Source organism: Calidris pugnax, unplaced genomic scaffold (genome assembly GCF_001431845.1).
Source record: "Calidris pugnax isolate Ruff unplaced genomic scaffold, ASM143184v1 scaffold219, whole genome shotgun sequence".
Classification (NCBI taxonomy): domain Eukaryota; kingdom Metazoa; phylum Chordata; class Aves; order Charadriiformes; family Scolopacidae; genus Calidris; species Calidris pugnax.
Window position 1 is genome coordinate 9,115,601 of NW_015094507.1, and position 12,287 is coordinate 9,127,887.

Below are 12,287 nucleotides of genomic sequence, written 5' to 3' on the forward strand. Positions count from 1 at the left end.
TAAGCAAAGATGAGTAAGTGGTGCATGCCAGTCTCTCTTCTTATCCTTCTCAGTTTGCATACTTACAAGGCAGAGATGGGCAAGACTCATTAAAAAGAGGAAGAATTTCTCTCTGAAACCTCAAACCAATCCTCTTTATTTATGGATATTTTTGAAAAATAGCTTGCCTTATTTATCATGGTGGGCAAATATCATGGAAAAAACCATAACCATAAAACATATCTCCGTGCATAGCAGAACATGTCTTTCAAGCGGAATGGATGAGATTAAACCTCAAAGCTCTCATTAATGTGATCAGAAGCTCAATGTCTAATTCTCCATGATTATGCTAAAAAATTCAAAGAAACAAACAAAAAAAATCTCATTTCAGAAAGCCAGTTGGGGCTGCTAACAGATAAACATGCACTTTCCTGTCATCATTTGCCAAATTGAAGCTCTTAAATCAGGGAAGGAATAGTCAAGGACATCATAAACCTTTCCAAGCCTGCTTACATAACAAACAAAGCCTTTATTCCAAGTATGAAGAATTGTGTGTTCAACCACAACATAATAACCTTAACCCTGCCCTGTAGCTTGTTATTTTTATGTAGATTTTATTATCCAATATTAGCAGTTAATTATTATCACCTGAGGGCCTTTGTTAAAGAGGCAATCCTGCTTGCTAATACATTTATTTCCAGAAAACATCTGGGGGCGCAGGGTTTGAAGTTTCTCTTTTCCAGAATAATGCTGCAAGCACCCTGCAGGGGCCACATCCAGCTCCTCCCCCAGGCAGTGGCCAAGGAGCTGCTGATGGCATCACGGGGCTCAGAGCTGGGTACCAATTCTTTGGCAAACACAGACTGCAGATTAGTTTTTGGAGCCTGAAGGGTTCCATGATTTCAGAGAGCTCCTATTTTCTCCCCACCCATCCTGCAAAAGAGCAGCAATCAAGAGAAGCCCAAATGCATCTTTAACGCCACAGCTCATGGCTGCATCTCACACAGCTGGATGCTGGGGTGCCCTTGCAGTGGGCAGAGGAACAACCACGATGTCACATCCCCATGCGATGTGAGCCGTGTTGGGAGCAGGAGCAGCTGCCACGCTGGTGGGACGAGGACTCTGCCCTGCCATGCTGTGGGGCCAAAGCCACCAGCCAGGTGGTGCATGACATCTCCTGCAAGTGCCTGTCAGGGCAAATTGACATGCTATGCCCAATTTTCTCTCCAGAGCTCTCTGCTGACTATGGCTCATCAACCCCCCCCCCACACCCCGCACCCCTATATATCCTGCAATTGTGTTCTCCCACAGGCCTGATTTTCTGATGCTTCTGCTCTTCTCCTGCTTGGTGTGCCTTAGACTTTTGGAAAAGTGTCTTCTACAAAGCCTTTCTCCTGTCCTTGTTTATAGTGGGAGGTTGCTTGTTTTTTAAAATGTTTCCCATTCCTCTGCGCCTTTGAGGGCCTGCTACTTCTGCTTAGTTTCAGTAGATCTGCTGCTCCTTATTATCTGCTCCAGTGCAATCAGAGAGAACCTTTTAAAATTTCATTCCCACCCCCTTCCCCTGAGGCAAGGAAATCATTTAGGCCCGCAGCAGTATTAAAGTTCATCTGTCACTCCCTTTCCACTCTTATCTATCAATGACCGTGCTCCCTCTGGGCTCTGTTTGTTTGCCAAGAACATATTTAGGGAGTCTGTTATTTATCTTTCCTTCTTTCGCAGGTTTAACTCCATTTTAGCAGTGGGTTTCCTTGTCATGCCTCTGCAGCTGTTCGGCTGTTGGCTTTCTCTCTCTCCATACTCCTTTTCAGGAAGGTCCCAAGGCCAGAGGTGTGGGGCGGAGAAAATCCCGTGTGAGGTGAGAACTCAGACCAAGCCAGGCCACGTCTTTCCATTGCTTTGCCATGCTTTGGCCACTGACCTGATATCTCCATCCATCTCTGCGCAGGCAATGGTCTCAACTGGGATGCCCTGAGATCTTCCCCTGTAGAGGAACCTCTTCAACTCTCCTTCCCCGACACTGCTTCAGGCAGGAGGGGGAAGTGCTTCCCTCTGATTACCTAAATTTCCATATCCCATTCCATTAATTTGACAAATTTTTGCCACCTGTCAAAAACAGGAAATTGGATTTGACCTAGATTACGATCTCTAAAAATAATTATTGGTCGCGAGCACTCCCATCTCTTTGTAATCTGAGTATTCATTATCATCTTGATTAATTCTGATGACAGGATGGCATAGGATACCCGGGAGACATGAGACTTCCTCATTTATCTAATTCTTAGGTTAAGTGTGAATACCTTCAGATAAGAAAAAATGTATAGTACTTGCCCTGCCGCCATCAAACACTTTTGTGCTTAATATAATATTTCAGTAAAGTGAGGCTATTGAAACAAACCCCATGCCTTTTTGTAGACATGAAATGATTTATTTTCTGTTGTAAATAGAGAGATTACACTTAAATGTGTAAACTACAATGTTAAAAAGTCAGAGTAAACTAAACAACAAAATACATTTTAAAAGATATGGAAAAACAGATTGTTTCCAGACTTACCAGCTACAAACTGTGTTCAAGACATTTGTCTGCAAGCTGGTGGCATCCCAGTTTTACTAACAACGTTTAAAGGTAGCCCCTTACACACAAATAAGATAGCACATCTTAATTAATGAAAAAGCAGCCAAGTGTCCAGGACTTGACTGTAGGTAGGTAAAGAAAGATGAAACCATCTTTGAAGAGTTAGTATCTACAGATAATTCTTGGTTTTATATTATTATATTGTACCTCAGGTAGGGGTCTGAAAGGGTTATCTTCACCTGCTGGGACCTGGAACAGTTCTAGCCATGCAGTCTTTTTAGAAAGGTCATTTATATATTTGTCTTTAAAAAATCAGATTTATGTTATTGATTGCTAGATTCCAAAGGATTGAATAGAATTCCTCTGTCATTTCAACCTTTTCTTCTCATCCTCCTTCCTTTCATTACAGATATTTCCAATACCTGTGAAGGCTCCTGACCTCTCTGGGGGCTCTCTGTTCCCCTTTGCCCTTTCCTGGCATTTCTGGAAGCAGTGGGTTGTGGGCAGGAGTCACTGGGCCGGGGGCTGCTCTCTCTGTGCCCAGTGTGAATCCCAAGCTCAGCCCCGTGGGCTTTCCTTACATTCATACAAATTTAAGGGAAAAAACGTGATCCTAGGTAGTGGCATATCTCCTCCAACTGCATTATGGCAGTAGCATAAACTTCTGCAATCCTTTGGGTGCAACCAAACCTTTCTCTCCCTGCCCTTTATTTCCCAGTTGGTTTGTGAAAGTCTGGTTTTCTTCCTGCCTTTAGTTTGAGGAGCTGAGGTGCACAGTATCTCCACACATCAGCTGGCACCCAGTCCATCGGCAGATCAGGCAGGGGAGAAATACTCCCCCTTCTGCCTCCCAGACAAGTCTTAGTTCTCCCACGTGTACCTGACAAAGTTACTCAATGTTACTGATGATCCAGGGGTTGGCCAAGATTATCCCGCTCATTTTGCACTCTTTGTCTTCGTCGCTTCATGCCAGAGGCTCCAGATGGTGTCTGTACCGTTGTGTATTGCATTTATTCTGTGAGCGGAGCCCAGGGTCGCCTGAGTCCATACGAACACCAATCCTCGCTGTCTAATTAAGAGGACCTGCGGCTATTCCTTGTCCTTTATATCCAGAACAGTGACTTAGCAAATGAGAGTGTAATTATCATGATATTTACATCACATCCCATTATGAAGCCCATCGACCAGATTTGCACATTCATAGCACTGCTGCTTTCCGGAGCTCATCCTTCGTAACTGCAAAATATGCCTCATTACATTATACTGTGGAATGAGCATGGTGGCAAAAAATAAAAAGGACCAATATGCATATAAAGCCATTATTGGGCATATATGGGCAGATCCTCAGCTAATATAAATCAGCATAGCTCTATTGAAGTCAATAGAATCACAACGTACATAATCCACAAACCCAGCCCACGACATTTGCTCACATGCGTTAGGATAGTGTTTTGAGTCATGCATGGGGATTCACATACATTTAATCCATCTCTATAAGCTTAGTATTTCTCTGGAGAGCTCAGCCCATCTCTCCTCAGCAGCTCAGCCCTCTTGGCTACTTGGGACTTCTCCAGGTGCCAGTTTAGGTATCTATAGTCTCCCTCTACTTGCATTCCTCTGTTTCCTTTTCTGTCTTCTGCAGTGCCTGCTTGCTCACCATTTGCACTTCTCTCATTAGAAACTGGGCCTTAACGTAAAGAGATGAGCAGGTCTGGGCAAGTGACATTTTATACATCTGTGTGCTGCCGCCTGCTAATGCAAAGTTTCCTTGGTGTGGATATAAGCAAATTTAAACAGCTTTCCTGTAACCTAGCATAATATAGTTATTGTAATAGTGAAGCAGCATAAGTGGGGGTGCAAATTATATTCACTTGGAGGCTGAGATTTATAATTCTGCAGAGACTAAGAATAAAAACATAAATGCACTTTCATTCTAATGTGCATTTATTCACTTGATTTAAAGCTACAGCAAGCCGAAGTGACCTTAAATCATCCAGGGCTTATACCATTAAAAAGTCACATGTGCAATGTTCATCTTCGCATGTTTTAGTAGCTTTCCAAATAGGCATTCATTGGGGACCATCACCTTTGTGAGAGCCTAACATTAGGAGGGTATTGATTAGAGACCTTCCTTTAAGCTCTAAGATAAGTCTGAATGTGAAGAAATGTGACTATCTGAATGTGAAGAAAAAACCCAGCTATTTGCTAAATCCTGATCTTATCCTCTAGCCTCCGCATTCAATGTCAAATTCCTTTGTTTGGTGCTGAAGTGCTTTCTCTCCAGGTGGGAGGGTGGTGTCTTCTTGAGCCAAGATCCCCACTGCTTGCAGATCAGACAGCAGGGGCAGCTTGGTTTAAGAGCCTGGCAGCTGGCACATTTTCCCCTCCCCAGCAGGAACTTGAGGATTTCATGTTTTTTAACGCAATTTGCCAGCTGGGATTGCGTCTCCTGATAAGTAGTCAGATTGGAAACTGCTCCGAGTCCCCTTCTTTCACCCACCCCATCACCTCAGGCTGATGCTTGCACACACAGATCCAACCTCCAGTGCTGCAGTGAGGCTGCTGTACCACTGCATGCTCACAAACTGAGGAAACCCCTGCGTGCCGTTGTAATGTGCTGTTGTGGGCTTTTTTATACCAATAGCCTCAAGTCCTTCACCAGAACGACAAGACGCAGCTCGGCCATCAAGCAAGAATCCTTTGACCTGGACAGTGGATGACGTGGTTTGGTTTGTGAAGGATGCAGACCCTCACGCTTTAGGTCCCCACGTGGAGCTCTTCAGAAAACACGTATGTAGAAGGCTGCTCTTGCCACTTCTGGGTAACTGAAGCTAAGTGCATGGGCAGTCCCAAAAGATAGCCAGTACACATCATGCACACCCCCTCAGCTGCCTTTGGCTGCTATAGGCAGCGTTTGCACTCAGCCAGGTCGATTGCAGGACCCTGCAAGGTGTTCAGTACCACTGGAGGGGTTGGGCTGAAGGAAGGTTGACATCACCCGAGAGAGTGGTCAAACACTCAAACATGTGGTCGATGTCTCAAGCCTATCAGTGCTGAAGAAGCATTTGGGCAATGCCCTTAATAGCATGCTTTAACTTTTGGTCAGCCCTGAACTGGTCAGGCAGTTGGCCTAGATGATTGTTGTAGGCCCCTTCCAACTTCTATTCTATTCTATTCTATTCTATTCTATTCTGTTCTGTTCTGTTCTGTTCTAATGCTATGCTACCCTATCCTAATTCTATTCTGTTTATCCTTCAATGGGGAGACCCTAACAACAACTCGAGAAAACCCTCACTACTTGTTCCCAACTACGTCATTGTAAATTGTTTCTATGCCAAGCCTAAGAGAAAGCACAGAGGATCTGGTGCTCATTTTTCATTGTAAAATTGTCAAAAAAGAGCCTCATCTCAATCACAACTTTTTTTCCCAGGGTACCTGTGATTCTTGTCTAAAGAGGATTTTTTATGTTTCTCTAGACACTTAGCAGAAGAAACCCAAAACAGTCAAGCTTTTAATCCTTTTTCCCTCGATATTATGTGACTACGTAACCAAATTTAACAGACCTGCTGACTCACTGGAGAATATGATAGTTGCTTTTTCTAGGCAATCTCCAGTGGTGGAAATGATACTATCTTTAATTGTAAAGGGGAAGGCTGTAAACACACATCTGATCTTGAATTTCTTGGTCTGCTGTTGTATATGGAGTCGGTACCAATGCATCTAATAGCATCTTCATCCCCCTTCTCCTCCTCCTCCTCCATCTCTCCTTGATCAATTCAGTCTGGCTATGAAAATGGATCTTACCCTAAAAGTCACTTGCTTGTGAGGCGCTGGAGGTCATAGCTTTGGATGCTAGTGCCTGGACCTAGGTCTAAACTCCGGCTCAGCACACCAGGTTGCAAAGCAAGGGAGAGGGCTTGATCACCAGGGTCCTGCTCCTTGCCCGTGGGCCAGTGGGGACAGGTGTGACTGTGGGGCTGCAGACAACAGCCGAGGGAGACAACTGATGGACTTTCAGCTACACCCTGGATGCAGGGTTTCCAGGCACTGAGGAGAGGAGGTGGCTGAGGAGCAGATGAAAACAATACCCGCCTAGGGTGAGCAGACATCAAGGCCTGTGTTTGAAGCCATCTGCCATTCTGCAGACAGGCCGGCGGGATGAGGACAACAGAGCAGGCACAGTGGTGCTAGGACCAAATCTGCAGTTACAGGTCAGGTGCCAGCCTAATTTCCTTGCCGTCTGCAGAGAAGTCAGATCTGCCTGATAAGCTGATAATGAAAACATGTCCTACATTGGCCGTGTGGGTAGCCAAGCAGATAAATAAGCCATTTTTAGATTTAAAGGAACTTGCTTTAGCATGAATTTTTGAGACTATCAGAAGGGGCTGTGCATCAAGAGAAAACTCTTCATGCAAAGGAGAGAGAATTGCCATGGTCTGAGGCATACAGCTACATCCAGAAGGAGAGAAACATTTAAAGTTCATCTTGTAAATATGGACAGTGCAAAAGTACAGGTTTTGTCTCGTTTCCACTTGGAGCAGCGTGCTTTTATTTAGCAACCAGGTAGTGACACGCTCCAGGCACTTGTGGGCCAGCTGGAGCATGCCATGATACTACAGCAGCTCTGTGACCAAAGAGACCAAGCTAAATTGCCACTAAAGACTGTCCCTGTCATCCTTTGTTGAACACTCTGCACCCATGGGCTCTACTTATCATTGGTTTCCTTGCAAAATATGCTGCAGGTGTGAGAACCTGGGTAAGATTGCCACACAACTCAATTCAATTACGCCATCGAGTTATATATGTCCCTGCAATTTTTCAGCCTTCAAATCTCATCTGGATTAGCACACAGACCCCAGGGGTGAAAGACAAGTGATTAGTCCATTAACCTTAGCCATATCTTCCTGTATGTTCAATCTTTCTATGAAGCAGGTGCATAATTTACTTAGAAGCACTTACTGTCATTGACCGGGCCCAGCTATCACCTGGAATCGTTGCTTTGGCAATCAACTCATCTGAGCTATGACACAGGGAGGGAGAGGATGGTGGGACCACCAGGAAGGAAAGGCTGGGGCAGTTATTCTGTGGGTGGGCAGTGCTCTTTCCCACCTCTCTATTAAGACATTTGGGTGCTGCCTGCAGTCCCTAGAGCCGGCTCTCCCGGGGTGCAGCAAGGAGGTGTAGCCCACATCCTCCACAGTTGCCATCTGTGTTGAAGGATGACGGTGGCTCTGCTCTTCCCAGCAGGAGCAGAAGCTTTTCTTCTTGCTGAGGCACCCACAGAGCTCTGTCACAGGCAGCTCCTGAGGTTGTCCACCAAACCGCCTACTACCTGCCCTCTGCTGTCCCCTGCTCCCTCAGCAGGGACGTGTGCTGACAAACACCTAGCTCATAACAGGTCTCTTGGCCTCGTGCGAAGGAGCCATCGGTCTGGCAGGGACCTTGGAGCAGCGCTGCATGAAAGCCCCATGCAGTGCTTCCCTCTCAGCAAGAAAGACTTGGTTGAAAGACCGAGGGAGGGGAAATGGAGGAGGGGAAAGAGTTACAGAGGGAATTAGCAGGTAGAAAACGCAAGCTGGAAGGGACTGAAGCAACATTACGGTCTGACAGTTTAATTATGGCCAGCGATTGGCAAGTGCATGTATGAAAGAGACAAAAATCTTTGAGTTTAACATAATTAATCCAATTTATTCAGACAGAAACCTGTCTCTGCCTGTGCTAGACACCAGACTTGCAAGCATGCAGCTTTCCCTAGACCTTCTTCATCTGGAGTGTTTGAGCACTGACCACTGAGCTGCCACTCACTGCACTCCTGTTGCAGGTGGTGGCCTTACCAGGGTTGGAGTCTGTTCCCAAGATCGCAGAATACAAAAGTAGGGATTTATATATGTCTATCTGTCTCCCAGGCAGGATATAGATCCTGAAGTCTTTAATTTCACTCTGAAATAAGTGCTTAAACACCCATGAAGATGGGGACTTTCACTTTTCTTATTAAAAGCCTCATCCTGGGGGACATCCATCACCAGGTGCAATACCTGTTTGCATGGCACAGGACTTGTTTAGGGGCTGCTCTGCTTTTTGAACAGTAGCCTCAGAACAAATGCTACAAGAAGCTGGCACAACCATAGCAATACTCCTTCTTGCAGGTGAAAGGTGTATGTTTGTACCCACTGTATCATGACCTCGCAGCTCACACGTTTGCTGTGTCCATCCCCTTGCAGGAACATGGTAATGATCTGCAATATTCTAACTTGCAGTGGGCCAGATCTCAACTCGTGTGAAACAAGATAATTGCACGGAATTTTACCAGCTCCAGATCTCGTTCAAGATCTTCTGGTGGGGCTATTGCAGATTTGAGGACTGTGCTATAGAATTTTTCTTTTTTAAATTATTTTTTAAAAGGGCTGACACAGTAATACTGTAGAGAAGTCAAGCCAACAGTCTGCACAGGGACGTGGCTAATATGAGATATTTAATTGGATATGAATGCTCCCTCTGGCATACTATTGTCATGGAGTTTAATTTTGACCCCTACACAGTAATAATAAAGGAAATAATAAAATGCTGAACTCAACATTTAGAAACAGCTGCCCCCGCACCAAACCCTTGACAGTGTTTTTACCCTATGGCACCACAGTTCCAGGAATTTGTTTTTCTTTCTTATGCAAATATTAATTACATGTAGCGCTTATTCTTACTTTCCCTTAGCTTCCTTAAAATAATGGGAAGGAGAGAGGGAAGGTGAAGAGAGTTTCCATTATGGATAGAGTGGGGGTTGCAAAATGAAGAGCATTAATTGATTGAGTTAATCAGAAAGTGACCTTAACTGCTCATCAGCTAAATCACCTTCTGAATGGAATAATAATGATCGGGGAAAATTAAGATCCATAGTATTGCTTAATTAGTAGGTAATGGATCACAGAGGAAAGATCTGACCATCAAAACCGGAATACAATATATACAGCATTAATACGTGTATATATGCCTGTATCTTTGTACACACATAGCACTAGTTATGTTTTAGCTCCAATGGTCCGAGTATGTAAGTGTGATGGAGACTATGGGGAGGGGTGGTGTTTTTTAGTAGATCCACTAATATAGTCAGGAAAAAACATACAAGCTCAGGATCCAAGGAAGCACAGTATAGCTGAAAGCTTCTGTTTTTTACAGCCGTAGTAAAACAGAGCCCTTTTCTCTGTGCACCCAAGCTACTTTGTGCTCACTTTGTGATTTCAAAAGGTTTTCAAGCCAACAGGTCTGTGATAAAAAACTCAACTCGGTCGCAATTTCCAGCACTTATGTGATGGTTAAATGAAATTTGAATATATGATAATATTAATAAAATAAAAATATCAGTAATAGAAATTAATATTATTAAAATAAGCAAGTTACTATGACATTCAATTTAAGAAAAAGAAACATAAATATATATATCTATCTCACCAGATATAAATGCACTGAGGCTATGTGAAATTCTATGCAGGTAGCCAGGGACAAAGCTGGAACTGAGATTCAGCGGTGTGCCATTAGCAGTTCACAAGGCCACATCCCTCTCCTTCTCTCCATCACTCAGTCCTTTCTCTCAAGGTTGACGGGTTTCTCCCAGAATTAGGCTTATAGCAAACCTGATTTTTAAAAAAAAATCCTCATGTTTTAATTGCAAAATAATTGAAAACCTAGACAAATCTTACAGTTCCTTGAAGGATAAAAAGTACTATATGATTAACCCCTCCTTTAGAGTTTCCTTCTATCATAGCACAGATTTTAATTTTTTAAATGGCATTTTAAAATGCATGACATTTTAGCTAGCTGTACTCCAAAAGTCATGCTGTTTCTGATTCACCTTGTTTAATGTGTCGGGACACAGCACAGGAAGGGGATTAACACATTTTGATGCTCTTTCTCTCTTTTGAAACCAGGAGATTGATGGCAATGCTTTGCTGCTGCTGAAAAGTGACATGATCATGAAATACCTGGGGCTGAAACTGGGACCTGCGCTGAAACTGTGTTACCACATTGATAAGCTCAAGCAAGCCAAGTTCTAACAATTTCTTGAACAACAGAACCTGACCTAAATCTAGATGGAAAACTAAAGGTAACATGTTGCCTTACAGAAATGCATTAATTTGCAGATTGTTTTCCCCTCTTTTTTAACAAAGACTTTGTCTTTTTTAACATTTGTGCATCGTCACCTTTTTTTAATCCAATGGGGTCTCTTGGGATGCTTTGTGTTAATAATTTGCCAAAAAGTATATAATTACAGTAATTATTTTCTATCATTAATATTATTATGATTATAGTAAGTCCTATTTTTGTAATCAGAAGCGGGAAATCAAAAACAAACACAGCTATGGCATATGCTGAGGACTGCTGGAAGATTAACCAAGAGTCTTGCCATGGGTCTGTCTCGGAGGAATAACCGCTGACCTGCAGGGACTGGGCTCCAGCTCCAGCACCGATGCTCAAGGGCTGGAAAATCACGGCGTTTGGTCACCTAGTGTCTGATGGGAACTGCCCCATGTCTTGCACTATCTGGAAAACTTGATTCTACACTTTAAAAAAAAAAAAAAAAAAAAAAAAAACCTAGTGTCTGATGGGAACTGCCCCATGTCTTGCACTATCTGGAAAACTTGATTCTACACTTTAAAAAAAAAAAAAAAAAAGAAAAAGAAAAAAAAAAGTTTAAAAAAATGGGAAAAAAAAAAGAGGGGGATTTGCAGCTAAAGTACTTTTTCCCACTAGAGGGAGCAGCCCTAATAGACTTGAGGCTGGAGCTCTGATGCCATGGTACTTTCTATCTGATGAGCTTTGACCATCACAACTCTCCTATCCAGCACATCTATAAACACCGACAAGGAATCACAGGCTCCCAGCAGGACAAACCCGTCACCGTTTACAGATAATTAATTCAAGAAAAGCCCAAATGCAGAGAGTGTTTCTGACAGGATGTTTCTCGTTACGCCGAAGAGGGGGTGGATGGCTCCCACGGTGTCTGGTGTGCTCAGCTGTCGGCTGCCTTCCCTGAGCCGTTGCTGTCTGGCATGCAGTTTGTGGCACTCTGAGAAAAAGAAGAAATTCTGGTTTGGGTTTTGTTTGCATTTTTAAAAAGCGAGGGAACCGGGCGGGAGCGTTCCCTGGGTGGGACTGGCTAGGAAGGGCACATCTCTGCACTGGGCAGCGATGGTCAGGTCCGGGGAGGATGCGGTAGGGATGGTTCCTGATTGTGCTGGAGCTTTCAGCACATATGCAGGTGTGCTGGGATTTCTGTCTTAAGTGGATTACAAATAATGCTCTTCTGCCTCTCATAAAAATCCCAAAAGTGCTCACTGCTATTTCACGTAGCCAGGCGGGAGAGGACAGGTCTCAGGCTGAGGAGGTAACCTGTGGCGTGGGTATGCCCTCATTTTCATCCTTCACAAAGGAGGATGACGAAGGGATACATCCATACAGTTTACACCCCTAGTCTGTGACAAGGTAACAAATGTTTGTAAGTCATGCAGGTTATCGTAGAGCTAGCCTCCACTGAATTGAGAAACGGGGTCCTGATAATATTCAAGATGTCATACTGTCTGACCCTGTTTATGCAGAACAGAATATTACCAAAAATACCTCATGGAATAAGATTCAACTTGATGCATGTTGCTAGACTAGAACTCCTACAAAGATACTGGTTCAAGACCTAATCCTGAAAATCCTTAACAAGATAAGAAACCAGATCCCACAAGACTTTCAG

The 12,287-nt window shown here is 43.8% G+C and overlaps 1 protein-coding gene across 1 annotated transcript in view; it reads left to right on the forward strand.

Moving 5' to 3' along the window:
* SCML4 (sex comb on midleg-like 4 (Drosophila)) overlaps positions 1-10,599 on the forward strand; it is a 41,949-nt gene extending 31,350 nt beyond the window's left edge. Inside the window, exons 6-7 of the mRNA XM_014964508.1 lie at positions 5,199-5,344; positions 10,474-10,599. Coding sequence (XP_014819994.1) covers positions 5,199-5,344; positions 10,474-10,599 — 272 coding nt within the window. The remainder of the gene's footprint in view (positions 1-5,198; positions 5,345-10,473) is intronic.
* The last annotated feature ends 1,688 nt before the right edge of the window (positions 10,600-12,287 follow it).